The sequence below is a fragment of the Mus caroli genome, chromosome 1, assembly GCF_900094665.2.
Source record: "Mus caroli chromosome 1, CAROLI_EIJ_v1.1, whole genome shotgun sequence".
Classification (NCBI taxonomy): domain Eukaryota; kingdom Metazoa; phylum Chordata; class Mammalia; order Rodentia; family Muridae; genus Mus; species Mus caroli.
In genome coordinates this window covers 126,369,801-126,393,410 of record NC_034570.1, presented here as the reverse complement: position 1 = coordinate 126,393,410, position 23,610 = coordinate 126,369,801, and the positions used below count along the sequence as shown (strand labels likewise).

The following is a 23,610-nucleotide window of genomic DNA, read 5'->3' as shown; positions in this document are numbered from 1 at the left end:
TTTTTTTTTTAAGCTCTCTTTTGGTTCTGCACCTGACGGGCTTTTTATGCACTGGGTGTTGGTTATCGGAAAGTGGGTGTCCTCCCAGCCTCAATCCAACAAGCTTCTTTAGTTACATGATGCCATCAAAATATAAATAGCTGTCTTTAAAGTCTGTGTGAAAAGTTAAGTATTTTTAGGTTGAAGTTAAATTGTAAAGTAAATGAAAGTAAATCTTAAAAAACTCTGTATTGTTTTAAGGGAGAATAAGGCTGCAGACTGGAAGGGGGAAGTAGGAAGTAGGCTGGATCCACAAGTAAAATGTTTCACTTGAGGGCTGAGGTTTTTATTTGATCTTAATCCCTCTGGTAGTCATCAAGCTTTGGGAGAATCAAAGGACCAAAGAGGGACAAGAGGGCAGCACGGAAACATGGGGAGGCTCACGCTTTGTGCACTGCATGTCCTGTGCCCTTACATTTACCTCCTCACTTGTTTGCCATCAGTAACCTTTAACAGAGTAGCAGTACCCCCATTTCACTGATGAAACTATTGAGGCAGGGAGGATTGGGCAGTTAGCTAAGATCTCATAACTGAAAACACTGCAGCAGCAGTTGTCATGCAGAGCCTTTATCCTAGCCGTAAGATGTGTAGCCACTGTGCCTCTGTGCAGGAGCTCCTAGATGGTTGCCAATATTCCCAGTTATTGGGTCTAATTTGAAAACGATGATGAGAGCAATTGAACCTAGTTTAATGAGAGAAAACTTACAAAATAATTGGAAAGGGGACAAATTTATATCACTTTAAATTTGGAACTTTAAAATTAGAATTAAGAGCAAATAAACCCCTTAGCACTCAAGTGAAATATCTTATTTATGGATCCAGCCTACTTCCTACTTAACCTTCTGGCCTATGGCCATGTAAGCTTATTGTTTTGCAGTCTGAATAAAGCTATTGGAAAGGAGAAAAAATATGCCATGCCCTGTGATAGTATCTGTCATGTCTAGTGTATCTGTCACTTATATACAAATTGTTACTCTAAAGCCATTTTTAGCACTCAAAAAGAGATCCTTATAATTAGGTGATTTTATTATTTTGTTTATGTTATTAATTTGCTTTATAAATAAATTTTAAACAAATATTGCAACTTGGAACCCATTAAGTTGTAACAAATTTGCAAATGGTAGAGTGTGAATTACTGGGTTGTCTTACCTGAAGGACCTGCTAGCTCTGCCTCAAGCCGGTTACAGTGTTTCCTCTGCTGAGGTCTGCATTCTAATAGACCATTCAGCTCCCGAATCCAAACAACTGTGTATTTGAAGACTCGGTTTCTCTGTGGAACAATAAAAATAGAGTAGTAATTTTTAATTCAGATATTATTTGTTTTAATCTCTTGGAGTATCACCTTTCAGAGCAGAGTAATATTATGGGATAACTGTGGCCCTAGTAAAGCCCTGGCCTATGACAGATTTCCCATCAGTCACACAATTGTGTCATTTTTAACCACCACCAGCTTCAGACCCTAGGATATCTGAACCCCTACTTAAAGCCTTGTCTAAGATCTCTAATCAGTATGAGTCTCTCCCTGTTTGTTTACTGGAGGAACCAGATAACCTGGCCCTTGATTGCATTAAATCGGTTTTATTTCTAACCTTGCTCTTTTATAGGCTTGCTTATAAGATCAAAGCTGATTCTAAGATTTTATAATCATATATTTATTACTCTACATCACTGACAATGCTGACAAGACACAGACAGGTACTTAATGAAAACCATTGTCCATATAAAATTTGACTGTTTTTGAAAAGTTGGAGGCTATATGCTAGAAATTGCAATTTCTGAACGGAAATCTGAACATGGATTTTCCCAGGGCAATTCAAATGATTCCTGTTTGTCATGCTAACACATCTATAGCTCCAAAATAGAGGAGTTGATATTTTGGTTTCTGTAGGGCAAAAAGAAAAAGCTAAAAACAGAGGAAGTCCCTGATATGTAGAAGTTACTGCGAAATAGCATTAAACCTCATATGACTTGTACTTAGGCACTTGGGATTATCTCCCTTTTGATTTTTTTACTGTTACCATGGATTAGGTCAGCAGAAAAATTAATCTTTTTAAGGGGGAAGTGCCTTATCTGCTGAACACCTTGAAATCTAGGAAACCCTTTTTAAAATTTTAATTAACAGTTTGGTCCAAATAAAATTTAGATGACTGCTATCTAATAAGCTACAGCATTTACTATGTTGAGAAAGACAGAGAGAGAGAGAGAGAGAGAGAGAGATCTCCATCCATCTCAGCCAGGCATGATGTCAGATTTATCATCCCAGTACATGCACACATGCACAGAAAGACATGGCTGAGTGCCAGTAATCTAAGCATCAAGAGGGTTGCTATAGTTAGAAGCCACCAGGGCTACATAGTGAGACCCTGCCTCAAAAAAAAAAAAAAAAAAAAAAAAATCCAACAGGGCTTGAGAGAGAACTCAGTGGTTAAGAGCACTGGCTGCTCTTCCAGAGGGCCTAAATTCAATTCCCAGCAACCACATGGTGGCTCACAATCATCTGTAATGGGATTCAAGGCCCTCTTCTGGTGTGTCTGAAGACAGCAGTAGTGTACTCGTAAATAAAATAAGTGATTCTAAAAAAAAAAGAAAGAAAGAAAAAGAAAGAAAAAGAAAAACATTTCTTCCTGGGCTTTGGCCATGGGAAGCTTACCACCTTGAAAGGTGTGATCTGCTGAAGAGCTTGTGAGATGCAGGTACTCAGAGAAACACAAGGACACCTGAAGACTGGGGCTTAGGGCACTCAAGATTGTGCTGTGGACTTTTGCATTCATAGCTTCTTTTCCTGTGTTAATGACGGTGCTCAGCACATGGTAGGCAAGTGATAGGCAGTATTATAAACTGATTATGCAGGCACAGTCAGGTTTTACTGAGCCCGGTTTTTGAATGACTGCAGTATGCATTCAGATAGCTGTGCACACTGGTGTATCCAAGCCATAGCTGTGCAACCCTGTGGCACTTCTAGACACAGCACAAGGATGGCTAGATAGAGAATGTGTGTGCTTATAAAGGCACATATACATCCTAAGGACCTTAGAATTATCTTTTTAAAAATGGTTTTCCTAGGGTAGTTTATGGAGGACTTGGTAGCTTGACATAATTCCTTCTAGGGTAAGTACATTTTCTAATTCAAAATAATCCAGACATCCTTCAGGAACTTCAGGACTGTGAAAACTATGAACTGTAAAATCCTAATAATAATTTGGGAGCTTAATAAATGCACCCAAAGATGAGTATTTCTATAATAACAAGCTTGTTTGTATTTGTTCTATTTATTTGGGGTGGTGCTCACATATGCTGTGGTCAGAAAACAGCTTGCAGGAGTCAGTTCTCTCCTCCCACAGTGTGGGTCCTGGAGAAGCGCATTCACCTTACAGGATTTGGTAGCAAGAGCCTTTACCCTCTTAGTCATCTGGCCAACCCATGCTATTTTATTTTAGAGAGTGGTAAGCTACAGTAAAACATGCAAGCTACTGCTGCTTGCTTTCCTTCTGCCTGCAGTATCATAAAGTTCACGTGACAGCTGTGTTCACATTTGTTCCTCCATACTAAACAAACAAATGAAAAATGCATGGGGAGGCATTATCCAGCATGTGACATTTTCCTCAAATATTTATAATATAGGGTCTGAGAGATGGCTCAGTGGGTAACACACACTGGCAAGCCAGACACTCTGAGTTTGATCAGTGGCATCCATGCAGTGCGGAGAAAAGGACTGATGCCACCCATCCAGTGTCTATCCCATCAGTGAACTGAGGGTCCTGCAGATCCAAAGCTGCAGGGTCTCCATGACCAGGGCAACAACAGGATGTCTGAGAGGAGTCCCAGTGAGGGTCCAGGACTGATAGAGCAGCAGAAGCCAGAGGCCTTGAACTACACCAACTCACTGCAATGAGCATTTGCAAGCAAAAAAGTGTGGACGAAAGGGATGGGGAGATGAGTGGGATTGGGGTGTATGATGTAAAATTTACAAAGAACCAATAGAAAGTTTTCCAAAAGTAGGTCAAATCTAAAGATGATAGCTCACATTTTTGCTTATAATCATGGATTCATTTAAAATATATATTGGTTTTTCAAGACAGGGTTTCTCTGTGTACCCCTGGCTGTCCTGGAACTCACTTTGTAGACCAGGCTGGCCTCGAACTCAGAAATCCGCCTGCCTCTGCCTCCCGAGTGCTAGGATTAAAGGCGTGTGCCACCATGCCCAGCTCTCTGTCCTCCCACTTCTAGAAAACAATACTGTTTCTATACTGGACAGTATGAACTCTCCCAACACACNGTCCTGGAACTCACTTTGTAGACCAGGCTGGCCTCGAACTCAGAAATCCGCCTGCCTCTGCCTCCCGAGTGCTGGGATTAAAGGCGTGTGCCACCACCACCTGGCCTCTATTTATTACTTTCTGACAAAAAAGAACTGATGCCATGAGGTTGTCCTCTGTCCCCACTTGTGCACACCATGCATACCCATACCCAAAATTAATGCAAACATAGAGAGAAATAGCTACAACAGAAACAGTGTTACATGGTGAAGGTGACTTTCTCATTTAACTATTTTTTTTCCATATGTATTAAGTAGTAGTTCGTGCAGGCAATTCAAGCATTTTAAATGATGAAGATTTTAATATGATGAAGATAGATGTGATTTTATAGTTGCCAGTTTTCTGTTTAGAAGTCTACTGTCTCTCATACATACTCACATGAATGAGCACTTTTTCTGGCATAAGGCAGTATTTTTAGCATTGTTTGGATACTGCATATATGTGGTTACTCATTGTAGCTGAGAGACCATATTTCTTCTAGGATGTTATTAACTGGTTCATGTTTTGTTGTTGAAGGGGGAAAGTTAGAATTGGCTCTCAGATTATATCCTGGCCCTGTATTCATGAAAATATAGATTTGCCATGATTATGTAACTGTTGTATGCACAGTTGACCTTCTGCTAGGCAGGTTTCCCCCCAAGTGAGCCTGATGACACAAAGAGCACAGAGTATGAAGGGGGGAAGGACCCGCATGTCATTGCTGGATTGAAGGGGGAGGGGCTGAGCGAGAAGGGACGTGGAAACCCCAGAAGACCTGAGTGGCCACAGGGGCCTGCAGCCTAAGACTTGGTAGTCTCCTGACCAATGAGCTCAAAGGCAGAGAACAAAGAAAGCACTAGAGCAGTGCAGCCCTGCGACCTGTAAAACTGAGGCCATGCGTGTTTTAAGATTCCAAGTTTTATGATCATTTGTTCTGGTGGTAATAGAAACTAATACAGTCGAAACTGGTGATGATAAGGAAATGGTGGCTTTTAATGCACATATAGGGAGAACTAATACAGCTCTCTCATCTTCCTCACGAGCACATCTGTACACAAATCTTGTTTTTTTTTTTTCCCCTCTGTGTCTATTTTAAAATGTATAGGATCTTAACTAGCTTACTAGGAATACAGACTTAGGAAGATCTATTCCGAGACATACTGAGGAAAACATAATGGTTTCTAGCAGTGTGCATGTATGTGGCATGCACACATGTGTGCAGTGTGCGTGTGTGTGTGTGTGTGTGTGTGTGTGTGTGTTTGATTAGGTTTTTCAGGGATTTTGAAATTTGGTCTTAAGTTCTGTTCTTGAAGCCTCACTTGTATTGGCTTGTTTCTAATCAACCTTTAGTCTGAGAGCTCTAAAATGGAAGGGTGGTTCTGTGTGGGGCATCCCAGAATAGCTCAATTTTTCCCCTGGCCCAGCTAGGATACAGAACATGATATAAAATGTTCCTTCTGCTTAGTCCTTCTTTTGGAAATGTAAATAGGAGATTTTTTTTCCCATCACTGTGGGGTCAGACCGTGACTCCAAAGGAACGTGCGTTAAAGCAGTTTCAACCTTGGCAGTGGACATGTGACTTGTTCTGTTCCTTTCCCTTGGGCCTAGCTTTCCTGAGCCATGACTTTATTTTAAACTTGGTAGAAAGCGTTTGGTTTTAATTATGTGCCTTTCTGAATCTCGATAACTTTCGAGTTAAAAGCTTTTGCGGGGATATTCTAATCTAGCCTCTGGTGTTTGAAGGCCCTCCTCATTTGGGAAATCAAAACCATCTTGGTTCCTGTCCCTTTCTGGTTTGCCATCTGAATTATTGGCAATCTTCACTCTGCTCTCTTATTAGAAGCAGGCCTGAGCAGGGGGCTGTTAAGGAGTATTTAAAGAGGCATGAAAGGAAGGCCTACTTCTTAATTTGGGACATTTTTCAAACCATATTTTATCCAGCCAGTCATTCTTTTCACCTCAGCTCACTGGGTTCTTATTGGTTTCTCAATAGCTTTAAGTCTCTTCTGCTCCAGGGTCCCATTCCCAGTATCTACTGCCTCCACTTGAGCCATTAAAGCTGGGAAAGTAATCCCTTCACTGAACAATTTTTATCTAGTTCAAACACACCAGAGATCCATCGTAATGGACATCTTTCATTTGTCTTGAGTGAAAGGTAGAGCAAAATGCTCTTAAACAAAAACACTTAAAGATGTTTCTTCTAAGACTTCCTGATTAAAATGTATGAGATAATATATTTGTGTGTTAACTTGCAAATTGGGTAAAGATTCACACCATTTTTGAAATACGTAGTGTTATTTCACAGAAATTAGATATCTAGACCCTAGAGTAGAGTAAATGTAACTATTATGCTTTAAAAAGAAAAACTATTCAGAGGCCAGAAGTAAGATAATCAGGCCATTCCTAGAACATAGGTAGCCACATCCCAGTCTCTAGAGCATCGGAGCTCCCACTGGGGGTCTCTAAACTCTGTGTGCCGGAAGTCCTTATTCTCTGTGGGAGACCCTTTGGTATTCATTTCCTGGTCTGTGATGTGCTTCCCCCTCATGACACTTCCTTGCTTACTGCTCCCCTGAGACCATTTAGGCACACTGCCGCTTCACTTATCTCTAGATTTACTCAGTAGACTCTGTGAGGATTGGCAGGCAGCTTTCTACAGTGAGAAGCCATGTCAGCCTAACAGTTGAAATATGCTCAGTTTGAGTGACAACAGAATGAAAGCTTGACTTTAATTCGCCTGTGTCAGTGAGCTACTCTACCACTTACCCAAGATACCCAGAGCCTTTGCTGCCTGGGCATAACCAGTGGGTTTGTTTTCATTTACCCTCCAGTCACCTAGGATATCAAAAGCAAAGCAAGCCAGTATTTTCTAGAGGTGTTCATTCGTGAAAATCAGGAAGCATTATTTAAAAGCTTAAGTCATTTTATCAGGAGTTAGACAATTATACATTAAACCCTGTATGGTTCAGGTGTCTTACCCTGCAGTTTATAAGCACACTTTTCTTAGGATATAAACTTAAAGGAAGCCTTTTCTTTAAGAAAGAAAATACTATCTCCTTTACAGGTCTGTTTTCCCTACTTTTAGATTTATAGTTAGATAACCATTTTACCTCTTCTGTACCCAAATCTCACTGGCTTCTGAGCTTTAGGAAATTCACACATCCTCCTCTAATGTGTTGGGTTAGCTATTTCAGAACATTGCTAGAGCAAGCCTTGAGTGCAACAATCAGAAATCCAAGAATCCCGCATCACTCCAAAGTCAGGTAAAATCTAGAGGGGATTTTCTGAGAACAGTCAAGGACTGACTTAGAAATGTTCTCTACCCTGTTGGGGTCTAAGTGGACCATCTACTGCCTTGTCTGTTAGATCAGTCCTCCCGTATGCGTTCTATAAAATGTACTAGGAAGGAATTGATAGCAGGGAATCTTAGCATGCCTATTCCTAGCTTTTAGTGTTCCAGGCAGGAAGGCGTGTCATTCACCAGCTTCCAAGATGTCTGTCTGTGAGAATTATCTCTAAGAAGACTGTGGGGGCAAGAACTGTTGTAGCCATCACAAGTCTGAGCACACTGGCATTGCCTCTCTCCACGTGCTCTCTTCTGTGGAGAAGTAAGCCCCGTGGATTCTGCCTGCTCATATCCAGGTATCCTGTGGCCTTTCTCTGGCTATTGCTTTAGAGTACTAACCTATTCTCTATGGTTTTTTCATTTTTAAGTATTTGTATTTTACATCAACATTCTTAGTGTATACAGTATACACAGCCATACTGTGTAGTCAAATAACTGAGAACTTTACTTGGGTGTGTTGTGTTTCTGGAACATTCTAAAAGAAAAAAGTTAATTTCATTCTCACAATGATAAATCAATGGCAATGATAGCACACTTTATTATATGTAGCTGCCAAGATTGAGACATAGTGAAAATTCTGACTTCCCTGTTTTAGTGGGGCAAGAGTAGAGATGGGCGCCAGAGTTCACACAGTAGAAATTAAAGCTGAAGATGTCAAAAATCTCATTTCACAGCAGGCTATTTACAGGAAGGAACTGAGGGAACATTTCCAACCGAGGAGCCAACTGAGGAGAAATGAAGTCAGCTAGACAGAGCTGACTTCATTGTCAGAAAGTTGACCAGACTATTGTCTGTGCACACTGCAGAATGCTTATGTTACCAAAGAACAAAGCAAAAGGCAGCCCAAGCAGTCTCTTCAGTTATAAACAAGTCATCCTTTTATACCTGAGCAAGAATGTAAGCCTGTCTCTGGGGGGTGGCAGAGGGGTCTGGTGTTGAAAGGCTGTTCTGCCCAGGAGGGTGAGAAATTGAAGCAGTGCCGTGCCTTGGAGTTGAGTTTCCTGGCTCAAAGGAACTAAGTTAGCTTTACTACACTGATGAGCAGCGGCAGCAGCACGTCCTTATAAATGAAGAAAGAGAAGGAACGAGGAAGAGCACTGGCATTTTTAGTAATGTATTTCCTCCCAATTATCCCATGTAGCTCTCACCAGTGGGTGCTGCTTGCCCAAGTGTCATGGGTAGAAGAGTAAGAATTAGAACTCAGAGCCATGTAATCCAGTCAGCTCTAGGTACCAGGAACCATGTTCTGGCCTGTCAGCACTAAGGATCTTAACCGGAAACAAGAGAGTGGGTGAATTTCAGGAAAGGACTTTTAAGTTAAGACTTTAATGCATTCACAATAAGTTGTCACTGTTGAAATGGTGGGTGAGAGAGAGAGAGAGAGAGAGAGAGAGAGAGAGAGTCTACCATCATCTTCTAAAAATTCATCTTTCTAGAAGTGTCTCAACTGGACTCGAGGAGTCACTGCTTGGCTCCACAGCACACATTCACATGTTTTCCCACTCAGGCTCCAGACAAGCTCTTGAGGTATGCTCACAGGACTCTCCCTGCGTGTCATAGAACCAGTTAGGCCTCTCTCTCTGGGCCTCTCCTGCATACCCTAGGCTTTAAGTATAGAACAGTCTCTTCACATTGGCCAGGATGACGTTCAGTCTCAGTTCCTCACAAGTATCTGACAAGTCACAATCAACATTTCCCTGGGCAGTAGATATGAACTCACGTGCTGTAAGGCAGATCTTAGCACAAAGCTAGTGAGCGTGCCTAGTGAGCACCCTGACTTCTCAGTCGACTTCTCCTCTCACCGCCCCATCCCCATCCTGGGAATGAAAGTGAGGGCCCTGCACATGCTGAGCAAGTGCTCCACAGAGCTGTATGCCCTGACTTCTTTTTACTTTTTATTCTGAGACGAGCTCTTCCTAAGAACCACTGCCAGGCCTCCTCTTGTTGTTTTGAATGCTGAAGAGAACCCTTTAGATTATGTCAGTGGCCAGGGACAGGTAGGAGTGACATGTTAAAACCTAATAGAGACATATACTTGGCTGTCACTCACACCTGACAGACCTATGGGTTTGAGGCCAGACTCTTGTCAAAACAAAAACAAAACAAAGAAGACAGAACCATAAAAACAGATATATAAATGTAAGAAAAATTGTTGTAACTCCAGATTTCTAAATTTTAGGATTCTCGAAGAACATCACAAGTGTATGAGAATGTTATACCATAAATCTTTCCAAGTGGGTTCCTTTTACCTCAAATGGGAGCTGTCTCGTTGTGGTGGCAAGATCATTCTGTAGGTGATGATACTTGCTGTCAAGCCTGATGGTCTGCATTCAGTCCCTGGGACCCAAATGGAAGGAGAGAACGCCCTACTGAAAACTCACCTCTGACTCCACATCTGTGCTGTGGCACATGTGCACACGTTTGTGCACACACAATGGATAGGTGGGTGGGTGGGTAGATGGACAGGTTGACGGACGGATGGACAGATAGAATTTAAATGTATTAGTAACCAGGATATATCCTAAAATTGTGTGGAAACTTATTGAGAACATATTAAAAAGTCTCTACTCCATAGCTACAGGGAAAACCCCACAGAATTCGGATGTGCTCTTTTGACCATTCTAAGCACAGCCCTTGGTGTGAAAGCCACCTCAGAGATGTGCTGTGACACTACACGTCCCAGAGCATCTCCAGGGAATGCTGTATTAGGCTGCTCTGTGCCTGGACTGACCGACTAAAGGCTTCCAGGGAAGGAAGGGCAGTGCCATGGAGTGGTGCCCCAGGTCAAGGTCTTCCTTCCACAGGTGGCTGGACACTGCAGTCAGTCCTTCCTTGTCTGTCCTTGGAAGTTTTGTTGCTCTCTTAACATCTCAGAAGAGGAAGTAAATACATTCACATAAATCAGTTAAATGCTTGTTTGCTTGAGTTCTTTTTTTATGAAAGGTTAAAAGGGCAAAGGTCATTTATAATGTTTTTTTTTTAATGGAAGATGAAGACATAGTCACTGTTGTTGCTTTTTTTTTTTTAAGCAAGCACTAAGCTTATAGTTTGCATCTGTGAAATGCTTTTCTTCTATTCTTTTAAAGTTTTGACCAGCATCTAAGGGACTAGGGTTGGACTATGCCCACAGCTCCCTCATCCCTTCACCTTTCCTGTGACCTGGGAGGAAGCCGGCAACTGACCTGAACTGCACTGCTTACTCAGGGGAGGTGGGGTAGCGGGATACTGAGGGGAGCTATAGGGTGGATATTGTACGTCAGATGGCTCTGTGTCACACGAAAGCCAGTGACAGTCCCTTCTACAGTACAAGCTTGGCTGTCTAGTTGGTGGAGAAGAGAGTTCGATCACTTTGTATTTTGGGGTCGGCCCGTTTGAAAGGATGCTATCTCCAAAGCCTCAGCCCCAGTAAGCTGTGAGTTAGAGCCAAGTTGCCCTGTGTGTCATCAGTTCAATTAGCAACTCCTGTCTCCACTAGAAAGTTGAGACATCTGATTTGAAAAGTACAATTTATGAATGGATATATAAATTAGTCTCTTGCTAATGCTATTTTCTTTTTCTTTTTGTTTTTGTCTCCTTTCTCTAGCATGAAAGACTTTCTAGGTAAGAACTCTGTTTTATATGCATGCTTAATCCTTGTGAGAGAATGAATGCCCAGTTAAACTTAGGTCTATGTAAAGTTTAGTAGCATGCTTCGTATCCTTTGTGTTCATTTCTCCAGTCACCATAATAGTCAGACTTATCTCCTACCCAGTGTTATAAAACAGCTTCAACTCTCCTTCCTGCCACAACTCACTCTTCCCTGTGTTCACTGTGCATACTTCCAACGGATGGGTTGTCCTGAGCATCAGTACCAGGCCCCGTGAGCACTCGGGAAATCGCGTGCATGAGGCACTGCCCTTGCCTGCAGCCAGTGTACAATCTACTGGAATAACAAATCCTTTCAGAAGAATGCAGAAAGTGCCATTTGAACAGGCAGGCAGGTATCGTGGGTGCAGGAAGAAGGAGCTAACCTAATCTGATAGTTCCGAAGACAGGATTGTTACCAAGGAGACCGTGAGATGAGACTGCCACTCTATAATGAATCCAGCCCTGTATCTTATATCTAAATGGTGCTTATGGATAGTTTATCACATGAACTAAAAGGCTGATTTGCAATTACTAAAATAAATTAATATAATTTTTTCACACAGTATCTAAGGTACAAAACTGATCTTCTTAAAGAAGAAAATAAAAATAATTGCATCTTTGGAACTAAATGTTTGAATCTCTTCTTCTCCACTATTCCTGTGACAGAGAAATTTCAAGGAAATGGGATAAGGAAAAGTTGTAGTTCTAGGACATCACAGGGAAATTGGTCTCTAAATCTGTTTGGTAGTTGAGCTAGTTTGAACTTGTTAATATATGCTAAGATTTGTATGTAATCTTCCTCTATCTGTCCTCTCACCAAGTGCCAGCCAAGAATGAATAATTTACTTGCCAAGTAGTATAAAATGGCTTTGCTTTGCAACATGCAAAGAGAAGTATTTTGCCATATCTCATCTTTAGAAAACTCAGTTATGTTACAATGGCTACACTGAAGGACACTTCTCTGTAGACTTTAAAATATATCATAAAATTGTTGTGATTAAAATACTGGTGTACCAGTTCAAAAGTAAGGCCAGAGGGCCAGTGAGACAGCTTGACTGGGAAAGGGGTTTTGACCACACCTGACAACTGAGTGGTATCCCAGGACCACATGACAGACGGGAAGAACCATTCCTAATGCTGTCTTCTGACCTCCACACTCCCACACATTTGTGTACATATATACATACATGAATCAAAATTAAAAATAAGCAAAGACATTGACAGAACAACATCCATACCGTAATATCTTCAAAAGTCACATGTATGGTGTGAATTTGCATCTCATGGATGGATATAAAGTACCTGTCTTAGTCAGGGTTTCTATTCCTGCGCAAACATCATGACCAAGAAGCAGTTGGGGAGGAAAGGGTTTATTCAGCTTACACTTCCACACTGCTGTTCATCACCAAAGGAAGTCAGGACTAGAACTCAAGCAGGTCAGGAAGCGGGAGCTGATGCAGAGGCCATGGAGGGATGTTACTTACTGGCTTGCTTCCCCTGGCTTGCTCAGCCTGCTCTCTTATAGAACCAAGACTACCAGCCCAGAGATGGTCCCACCCACAAGAGGACCTCCCCCCTTGATCACTAATTGAGAAAATGCCTTACAGCTGGATCTCATGGAGGCATTTCCCCAACTGAAGCTCCATTCTCTGTGATAACTCCAGCCTGTGTCAAGTTGACACAAAACTAACCAGTACAGTACCTAACTGAGAAAATACACTTTTTTGGTTTGTTTGCTTGTTTTGAGAAAATACATTTTTCCTTCAATCCATACTAAAGAAACCAACAGAAATATATTTCAAATAGTTACATTTTTAAAGAGAAAGGCCCTTTCTACAAAAGTAGCACAAGACAGTATTTTATTATCCCCATATAGGAAGCATCTTCCCAAATTGTACCCTACAGATTATAAAGTATCTAGTCTCATTATGTAAATTTACACTGTTGTTATTAAAAAGTAACTGTAACTAGCTGAGCATGGTGACTCAAACTTGTAGTTCCAGCTCTTGGAAGACTGAAGCAGGAAGATCAGGACCTCAAGGTCAGGCTGGACTCCATAGGCAGCCCTAGACCAATTTAGGCAATACAAGGCTCTGTCTCAAAGAAACCAAAATAGAGAAAAAGAAGAGAATTTCTATAAACATCAAAAAGTAAAGTGAGATAAAAGTGTGAGGTGTGCTAGACAGTTGTCAAAACCCCACTGTGTAAGAGCATCCTCCCAAGGTGTGACAAGAGAAAGCTGCATGCTATACAATGTGTGACTAAGCCGTCCAGAAGCAACAGCACCGAATCACCACCCACTGAACCTCCCTCCCAATTAAAAATACTAAAACAGGACATAAGAATGCCATTTTCCTGTAAACTTAGTGTGATGGCACATCTTGGTTGTCAACTTGGTATTCCTAAGAAGAGCTCCCTCACATCAGATCGGTCTTTGGACATGTCTGTGGGCCGTTTTCTTGATTGCTAATTGATGTAGAAGAGCCCAGCCCACTGTGGGTGTTGACATCCCTAGACAGGTGGACCTGGGTCCCAGTTAGATTCTGCTTGAAGCTCCTGCCTCAAGTTCTTGCTGTGACGTCCTTGGATGATAGATTATAACCTATAAGCTAAAATTAACCCCTTGCCTCCCCCTAACTGCTTTTGGTCATGTTGTTTATCACAGCTATAGAAAGCAAACCAGGACAGATGGAGTGCGATAAATCTCTTCGGAAGGCAGTATAGCTATACATAAATGAATATTCAAAATAGAGTTAGCCTTGATCACATATTTACATTTCTAAACACTTTTCTAAAAAAGTGCCAAGTGGCACACATCAGGAATTCTAGCATTCAAGAGGTAGAGACAGAGGATCAGGAGTTCAGTATCAGCTACATGTAAGCTTGAGGCTCTTCTGAGCTATATGAGACCCTATCTCAAACAGACAACAACCACCAAATAAATAAATAAATAAATAAGGTAATTGACCAACTAAACCAGGACTTATAAATAAGACTGCACATTTTAAGCAGGCAGTGGTGGCACACGCCTTCAATTCCAGCACTTGGGAGGCAGAGGCAGGCGGATTTCTGAGTTCGAGGCCAGCCTGTTCTACAGTGTGAGTTCCAGGACAGCCAGGGCTACACAGAGAAACCCTGTCTCATAATAATAATAATAATAATAATAATATAAAAATAAAAAGACTGCACAGTTTAGTGTAGTTAATAGATATGTTATAGCTAACAACTTTGAAGCAGTGTGTCTGTCTATCACCTGAAATTTGGTTAAATTACCAGATAACCAAGTAATGAACTGTATAGTCATTTTTAAAGAGGCAGTATATTTATTTTATTTTTATGGGAAGATGCTCACAGAATCATAAGTGTAGGGAGGAGTTAAATAATGTAGGTCTTATATGGCTTTATAGGAATGCGTATTTTAACATTTTTGTATTTGACATTACAGAAGTATATGACATCTACTGTTAATAGCAGTTATTTCTTGGGTAAGATTATGGGGTAGATACTTTAGTATTACTCCATATATTGCTTTGTAGAAAGAAAAACCACCACTGCAGAGGTTTCCGTGAACAGGGGGTGGGAGGGCGGCAGGAGCCCAGGGCCTGGCATCTCTAAGAGAGAAGCTTCCTGTACAGCTGCCACCTTTTCTTGCCTCACCGCCCTCCTGGGCCTGCTCCTCCCTTTGCCTGCAGCCACCACAGAAACCAAAGCAGCTCAGGGGACAGTGGTCTGGAGGCTGGGTTGTTACAGCACTTTGTATGTACTACCCAGGAGTGAGCAGAGCCCAGGAAAACAGAAGCTGGTGTGAAGGATTGATTAAAAGGACACCAGGACGCTAAGCTGGTGCTTAGCTGAGAGACTCCTCCCTGTACACTCAGTGTGCTGGAGATAGAGCCACCAACAGCTCTGGAAGCTCACCTGCCAGGCATAGAAATCTTAACTGCAAGCCTAAGTCTTGATATGGAGTACAGGGGAGAAAAACGGGCTATTCAGGGACATTTGACTCCAGCAGACCCGTCGTGCACCCAGAAGCCCAGGTGTCCAGCTGTGGCTGCCATCCTTCTCTCTCCCCGGTGGCTCCTTCTCCAGACCCATGTGTTTCTGATTCACTGACCAGACATTGTTATCATTTTCCAAGAGCCCTTCAGACCCAAGAAACTCTGACTTTTAAAGGCACACTCTTTAGGGAAGCTGTTCCAGTCCCAGTTAATTGGAAAGCTCTGAGATTTAAAGCAGCACATGGTCCAAGCCACCCGTTTTTCAAGTGAGCTCCATTCTTGGCAAGTGATAGCCTCTCTCCGCAAGCTGCGTTATTGCTCATAGGCATGCTGACCATGAGTGTGGCCATGAGACCTGTCATGCTGGCTAAGAGATTCAAGGAAGGCAAGTTTCTGACCAGAGTTCTCAGCCTGAGAAAAGGCACAGACTAGCCTTATGATGTGCCTGTCTGTCTCTCTGTCTCTCTCTCTCTCTTTCTCTCTCTCTCACTCACACACACACACACTTTGTTCTCAAAACCAACCTTTATCTTCAACATTTATCTTATAGGTTGGAGTCAGGAGGCACCAATCCGACCAGCAGCGATTCTTACAGTGACCGTGCCTCAGCAAGAGCCCGTCGGGAGGCCAGGGAGGCTCGTCTAGCCAGCCTGACCAGCCGGGTAGAAGAGGACAGCAACAGGGATTATAAAAAAGTAGGATCTCTTTCCAGTTTCCTGTTCCTGGTTTATGCTACATAAACCTCTTAGCTTTTCCCACCAGTAGGAAAAAAATAAGCAAAATTCTGACTAAGGAATCCAAAGGTACGGCTGCTGTGCTCCCTGGGTTTGCTGCACCGCTCTGCCCGCTAAAGACGAGTGTATATTGTTTTTATTGCAGTAAAGATATGCCTAGAGTCAGATATTTACAAGTATAGGGGAAAATAAGAAATGTACTATTTTTAAAAAGACTAAAAAGGGTAATGCTATGTGTCTGAGCCCATGAGAATTATTTGGTTAGACTTATTTTTAAGAAACGTGCTTTTAATAGGGTGTTTTTAACACCAACCAACTACGTTTTGGTGCTAGTTTTTAAAATGATGACCCCCTTCTCCTGGCTCTTGCTCTCTGGTCTTTGGAAACATTCCGTCTCAGGCTCGTGTTGGCAGTGCAGGGGTGATGGGAACCAAAACATTTTGGTTAAGGAAAAATTTTTGGTTGATTTTTTTTGTTTGTTTGTTTGTTAAGCAGAATTTGACAAAAATCAACAAACTGGTTCCAGAAACAATAGTTCTGTTTTGTCTCCGAGCTACAATCCACGATGTGCGAAGGCCTGTGGGAGAAATGGCGGTGCAGTTTTCCTCCCAGGGTGTAGCCTCACTAACAGAAGAACTCTCACCTTGTGTCCAGCACCTGAGTGCACGCTGCCTGAAGCCAGAGAGCGGCGGCGGCCCTCCATAGCCCACCCTTCTCTTCTGCACCTAGCTGATGGTGGAGGTGTGAAGCAGAAACATGAGTTCTTCTCCTGGGAGCCCACCCAGTGACCTGGTTCTATTCCCTTCACAGCTCTACGAGAGTGCCCTGACCGAAAACCAAAAGCTGAAAACAAAGCTTCAGGAGGCCCAGCTAGAGCTTGCCGATATAAAAGCCAAGCTTGAGAAGATGGCCCAGGTAAGGAAGGATGAACAAGGCCCGAGAGGCGGGAGCACATGCAAGGCAGGGGCGGGATAGAGGACAGGCTGGGAGACAGAGTCAAAGTGGCACTTCTTCCGAGCAGGCCAGGTGGGAGCTCTTATTAAACATAATAATTTTGAAAACTGACAGATAAGTTCTGTGACCAGCTAACTGATGTTCTGAGTGCTAGTCATTGATATTAATATAACTTCTTACTGCAGAAGTACAGATTGGGCCAGTGCTGGGTCAGTGCTGGGTGGTTCCCCCTGTCCTGCTGGTGCTCCACCTCCCGTCCTGCTGGTGCTCCAGTTCAGTTCCTCTGTGCCTCACCTTGTGGGAAGAAATAAGCACAACATTATAGCTGAGTACAGAGAGCCCTAAATGGAGCCCAAAAATCTTAAGTGGTTTGTTTACATCAGGGGATAAAGTGGTCCAGATTAGGTTTCAGGAGGACTCCACCTTGGAGCAAAAGTGTCCCTCTTTGCATCTGGCAGTATGGAAGTGGTGACAGTCTGGTCGGGTAAGCCACTCCTTCTTACCACCAGAGCTGACTTAATTACACAAAATCTGAGAGGCCGCTGGGGGGCATGACCTCATTGCCCACGAAGCAAACCCTGTAGCTGACACTGCAGTAGCAGCCTTTGGTTAGTGCAGAGTTAACCAGAAGGTGTTCAGTTATTCCCTCCCAGAATTCTCGGGGACTAAGTATTTCAAAAGCAGAACTGGGGTAAAAAAAAGGGGGGGGTCTTTATAAGAATATAAAGTGAAAACCAGAGATGGCTACTTAATCTGATAATATGGTATAACCCCAATGAAAAATAAAATTATAGACTCCTGGAGTCCCAGGCACAAGGTATGTCATCCGGGAGGGGTTGAGTACCATCTTAGCATCTTACTGTAGCCCTCTGACAAGGGATGCACAAGGGAGCAAAGAGGGGACAGGAGCCATACATGGCTCTAACTGTACTTTCCGAAACTTACAGCTAACACATACTAGATGTAAAGCTATTTCGTGGGGTGGGAAAAAAGGTCTCTGATTTAAAGAAAAGCCCATGACAAAATTATAACTCTGCCATCAGGTGGGAGGCAGGATAAATGCGTTTATGGCCTCTCTCCCTCTGCATCACTAAACTAGACAGTGTGTCTTGTCAGAGACTAATTTGCTTCTGAATAGCTTCCAGATAGGCCGCAGTTAGTAGTAAATGCAGCCCTTAAGCTGCTCCCAGAAGCTGTACCCCTCTCGGAACATAAAGGAGCAGCCCCGAGAGAAGTACTGCAGCCCACTCCTCAGCAGGGCTGCTGACACCACCAGGAGCTGCTGGAGTTCTTCCCACCAGCCTCGCAGTGTTCACAGCAGCCTAATGAACTGCTCAGAGTGACCCACACAGACCAGAATCAAGTCTGACCTTCCTGGTCCATGGGGCCACATTGTAAGCCAGCCAACTGCTCTGCTAGGCATGCTGGGATAGACTTCACTTTACCAAATGCAAGCTATTTGAAGCTCAGAAAGAAATGATAGTGCTACAAACCAAGTCTCTATTTACCAAAAATGGAGATGTTTGCTAGGATTGTGGAGGGAGGGAGGGCCTGTCAGCCGCATGCGTTTGTTTGGAGACAGTTCCCACATGGGCACATGCAGCATTTTACATAAAACTTCAACTCAAAGTCAAAGGAGTTATAATTTAAAACTATACAAGCAAACAAAAAAGCTAGTTCTTTGTATTCTGACTTTGCAAATCTTGAAATCTTCCCAGCTCAAGCTTAGGAAAGAGACAAAGGAAATTATAAACAAACTCCCAGATCTGCTAATACTTCCCCCCTTTCCTTTCTGCTTCTCAGGAGATGTAGTGTAACAGCAGACAGCCATGACCTTGAGAGCAGAAGGTCAAAGTCTAGGATAAGAGCCAGAATTCTAAGTTTTGTTATTAGTTTTAGCTTTTGGTAATTGAGAAGAAAGGAAGGAAGGGGAGGAGCATCTGCAGGGGCGGCCTGGTGTCCCCTGTCCCCACTCACTGCAGCAGTCTGGGGAGCATCTGCAGGGGCGGCCTGGTGTCCCCTGTCCCCACTCACTGCAGCAGTCTGGGGAGCATCTGCAGGGGCGGCCTGGTGTCCCCTGTCCCCACTCACTGCAGCAGTCTGGGCACTGTGCTGGGCAAGACAGAAGAACCATCCTTTATTCGCTAAATGTCTATTGAATGTACAGGATTCCACCCAGTCCTCTACCATGACAACCATAGGAGACTTAGAGATTCCTATATTCCTTGATTGAAAGCAGGACCTCTCCCTGAAGTTACTCCTCTTAAGTTTAGTGGCCAAATCTTTTTACTTCTCTGAAGGGTTGAAACTGAAAGTCAGTTATGATCTAAATATATACCATGAGTCCTTTGTTCAGATAAAACCTTGTTAACAGATTAAGAAGGAATCCAAACAGATAAAAGTGGAAATGTCTGTTGAGATACCAGAAACTAGCTAAGGAGACGATCTCGTGTGAAGACACCACACTAGAAGGAAAATGGCCTCAGTGCTCAGAACAGAAGTGGTAGGGAATGATGGGTTACAGGAGCGCCACAGGGACCGTGTTAAAATTCGGGGGCTTCCAGCCTGGAAAGAAGAGCTGTGTCTGTCTCTAGGGGTGGAGCCCGGGTGATTTGGTGTAAGAAGGCTTAGGATTTGGACTTTGTAGTCTAAAGGGAGAGGGGAGATGAGAGTCGGGTGTGTGTCAGGAGTAACGTCTGTACACATGCAGAGCTTCTAAAGCTGTTCTTGCCTTCCCTCCTTGGGGCCATCCTACAGACTGTTCAGGCCAAGTGTCAGGGTTCGCAGACTCAGTCTGTTTGCTTGAGACCCTTGCTAAAGGGAAATTCCAGAGCCCTGTCGCCTCTTTCTGGATGTCTGGTGGCGAACCAGGGAAAGCTGGGTTCCCTACTACGTGTGAGACAGCCTGAACAAGAGGTGTTGTCCTTCTGTTTTGCCAGCAGAAACAAGAGAAGACCTCTGACCGGTCCTCGGTGCTGGAGGTGGAGAAGCGGGTAAGCTCGTCTGTTCCCTTGGCCGCCTGCTGCACGTCTTCCCTGACCTTCTCTAACTTTGTTGTCCGTGCCAGTGGAAAAAGCTCATCTTAAGAAGGCAGGAGCTCGGCCACATTCCGTTCCCAGCTTAATCTTTTTTTTTTTTTTTGTCTGACTCTGGACAGTAATTTGATGACCAGTCCTTTTGGCTTTCCCATATAGTTGGTTGCTTTGAACATGCCAGTTTTGGGGTGGGAAGGAGCCTTGGGAAGTCATCTCATGAATTCTTCTGCCTTTAGACTGCACACAGACACAGAGCTTTAAGATATTTGGTTATTTAAACATGCACTCAGGTCTAAGGGCTTTCTGCCTTTTCCATGGCCTCAGACAGAAGTTCCAGGCCATCCACAGCCACATAGCAAAACCTAGTCTCAAAAGAAGGAGGATAGCCTGTGAGGCAGCGCAACAGTACAAGTGCTTGCTAGATGCAAGAGAACTGGTCCCCAAACGTTGTTCTCTGATCTCCATGTATATACCAAGGTATGGATACACATGTGCACACACACACAAATACACACTCAGATATAAATATTTTTTAAAGAAAGTTTCATTAAGACCCTTTGCTATTGATCTAGGGCTTATGATTTAAGACCTGAACAGTCAGCCTTTCGTCAGCTCTCTGGCAGAGGACGTTCTAGTCAGATTTCTGACCTGATCTCAGATGTTTATATCTGGAATCTGATATCCTTGGATTAGGGAAACTCAACTAGATTTAGTGATGAACCCTAATTCTGATCTGACTCTAAGGATATAGAGTATGTATCTTTCTTATTGTCTGTGGGAAAAGCTAGGTTTTATGTTTCATTCCCTTGGCCTATAACCAGTCCTCCTTGGCATCTTATCTGGCTAACAGCGCCTCCTTGAATTCAGACTAAGAATCACTAACTGGAGAGAAAGCAAGGGGAGGGAGAAGTTGTAGACAGTGGCACCTGCTTCCCTGCTGACCATCCATTCCCTACCATAGAAGTAGCAGTTCCCTGGGGACTTGGGTGGAATGCTACTAAAGTTTTGTTTCTAGAGAGCAAAGGTCCTAGTGACTTGCAGGCATTTAAAATTTTTAACTTAAAGGACATTGGCAGGGTGCCACCTCTGTATCTCCCAATTTTCTTATAGAAACTTAGGTAATAGGACCATCACCAGTGAAGTAGCTCTGTCCCATGGCAACAGGGCAGAGTACACACATGGAAAAAGGTCAGCCCTAGTGGAGACAGACTCAGAGACCATGAAGTTGCTGATGGTGTGATATGTGGGAGGCAGCTTTGTGATGGCTCCCTAGCCATTATCTCTTCAATAAACTCCTTGTTTCTCAATAGGAGAGGCGAGCACTGGAACGGAAAATGTCGGAAATGGAAGAAGAGATGAAGGTATGAAGACATTATCTTTGTCTTAGCGCGTGTCTCTTGTCTGAATGCCTGCCTAAAGTAGATACTTGAGCCTAGGCTTGCCTGCTCTAAATGTCACTGCCAACTGAGCACCCTCAGGAAGAGATGCTGGAGTGAGGAAGTGAGCACCTCTCCTCAGCCATCTCTTGGGCTATCTCAGTTCAGGCTGCATCCGCTGTGGCCATCTCAGAGCCCTTGTAGGAGCAACTGATTTGGATACGGGGAGACTTTCAGCAGGCTGGAGACAAAAATCTCAAGCTGAGCTTCCAAGGTTTTAAAAGCAGCAACTTCCCATTGGGAAGACTAGGTGAACGCTAGAGCAAGTTCTCCCCATTCTGCAGAGTCCCCACGAAGGGAGCTCCGTGTAGCCTGGGCATGGCTACAGGCTTTTCTCGCCAAACAGCTCTTGCAGGAGAAGTACAGCTGAGTCATTCTACAGCAGTATGAAAATGTGTTTGCATATTGATTTCCTGTCCTAGGCCATTTCCTCTGCAGTATCCCAGAGTTCTTGGCTTTCACCCACTAGAGCAAACACATACCTCCAAGTGACCTCCACATGACATACTTGAGGGCTGCCGGCCTCCCTCTTCTTGAAAGGATTGTTGCCAATTTTGAGAGCTGGTCCATTGCTATAGGAAGGAAGGAAGGAAGGAAGGAAGGAAGGAAGGAAGGAAGGAAGGAAGGAAGGACCATGGGGCTGCTAAGCAAGGGGAACCAGCCATCTAAGATACTGGAGCAGCTCATCCCTGAAGTGCGTTGTGCTACACGGCCATTGTCAGCTTGCTCAGCTTCTTCCGTTCTTCAAGAATGTTACTTTAGTGGATAAGTAATGCCAAGTCAGACGTAGATTTCTGTAGCAAGGAGGCAGAAACCCTGGAGCAGTGTCAGACAAATCCCCAAATGTCCTCCTGTGAGTAAGGTCTCTGGTGTGCAAGTGGATTGCTTTCCAGGAGACAGCTGGTGTTTTAATGCCTAAAAAGATGTTATTTGTGGATACCTCCCCACACACAAAGTTTTCAGAGCCCATCCTGTTACCCCTCATAGTTGTAGTGAAGGGGAAATGCCAAGCCTGACCCTCATTTCCTGGTCACCAGCCCACAGTGTGACTAGTAATGGTCACATAGAATCTGAAGCAATAACTAGTTATCCTTAAGACACTTTCCATTTCCCAGGTTGACTCAAAAATACCAGGAAGTAGAAAAGTGTTTGATTCTCTTGAGCAGACAGAACACTACCCTCACAAATACATTGCATTTTTTCACCTTCTGGATTTTCCAAACCCACCTCACTTACAGTAGCACTTTCTTCCTCTAAGTGTAGTATGCTAGTATTGCCAAGCAGTTCTTCGTGACTCAGAACATACAGTTCTATGTGCGTGAGGGCTTCCCATCTGAAACCCTCAACTGTGCCCTCTACACTGCGGTTAGGCTGCTGTCTGTACTACCTGTGTCAGGATGGCTAGAAAGCTAACTCCATAGTTAAGAGCACTTATTTATGCAAAGGACCTGGGTTCAGTTCCCAACACCCACATGATGTTTTATAATAATCTGCAACTGCAGTTCCAGGGAGACTTCTAACCTCTGTGGTCACCGAACACATACTTTGTGCATATGCATATATGCAGGCAGAGTACTCATACACACAAGTTAATGCTTAAGTGCATCTTTTAAATATATATTAAAATATATATTAAATATCTGATTTAATATTAAATATATATATTAAAAATATGTAAAACCCTGTGTCTGAGTATGATGGCATATACCTGTAATCCCAGCACTTAGGGAGCAGAGACAGTCTCTGTAAGTTCAATACCAGCCTGGTCTACATAAAGACCCTGTCTCAAAGAAAGAAAGAAGGAAAGAGGGGGAGAGGAAGAGAAAACAAGCAACCTCAAAAAATAAATGAGTAAAATATTAAGAAAGAAAAAGAGGGCTAAGCATGTAGCTTAGTAGGTAGAGTGTGTAATTAACATACACTTAGCCCGAGGTTGGATCCTCAGGACCACATAAACCAGCTGTGGTGATGCATTGCTGAAATCCCAGAAGGTTCTAGGCCAGCATAGGATACATCCCAGTCTCAAAACCCCAGGAGAGGAGATGTGGGGAACAGAAAGAAAGGACCTGGGGTTGTAAATCAGCAGAAGCTAGCACGCTCTCTCTCTCTCTCTCTCTCTCTCTCTCTCTCTCTCTCTCTCGCTCTC

The 23,610-nt window shown here is 43.3% G+C and overlaps 1 protein-coding gene across 6 annotated transcripts in view; it reads left to right on the top strand.

The window, feature by feature from the left end:
- Ppp1r12b (protein phosphatase 1 regulatory subunit 12B) overlaps positions 1-23,610 on the top strand; it is a 202,899-nt gene that overhangs the window by 164,042 nt on the left and 15,247 nt on the right. For 5 of the 6 annotated variants that reach the window (XM_021161368.2, XM_021161359.2, XM_029477941.1 and 2 more), the window contains 5 exons: positions 11,264-11,280; positions 15,856-16,000; positions 16,850-16,954; positions 19,933-19,986; positions 21,339-21,389. In XM_021161368.2, the coding sequence (XP_021017027.1) occupies positions 11,264-11,280; positions 15,856-16,000; positions 16,850-16,954; positions 19,933-19,986; positions 21,339-21,389 (372 nt within the window). The remainder of the gene's footprint in view (positions 1-11,263; positions 11,281-15,855; positions 16,001-16,849; positions 16,955-19,932; positions 19,987-21,338; positions 21,390-23,610) is intronic. The other variant, XM_029477946.1, reaches the window with a different exon arrangement.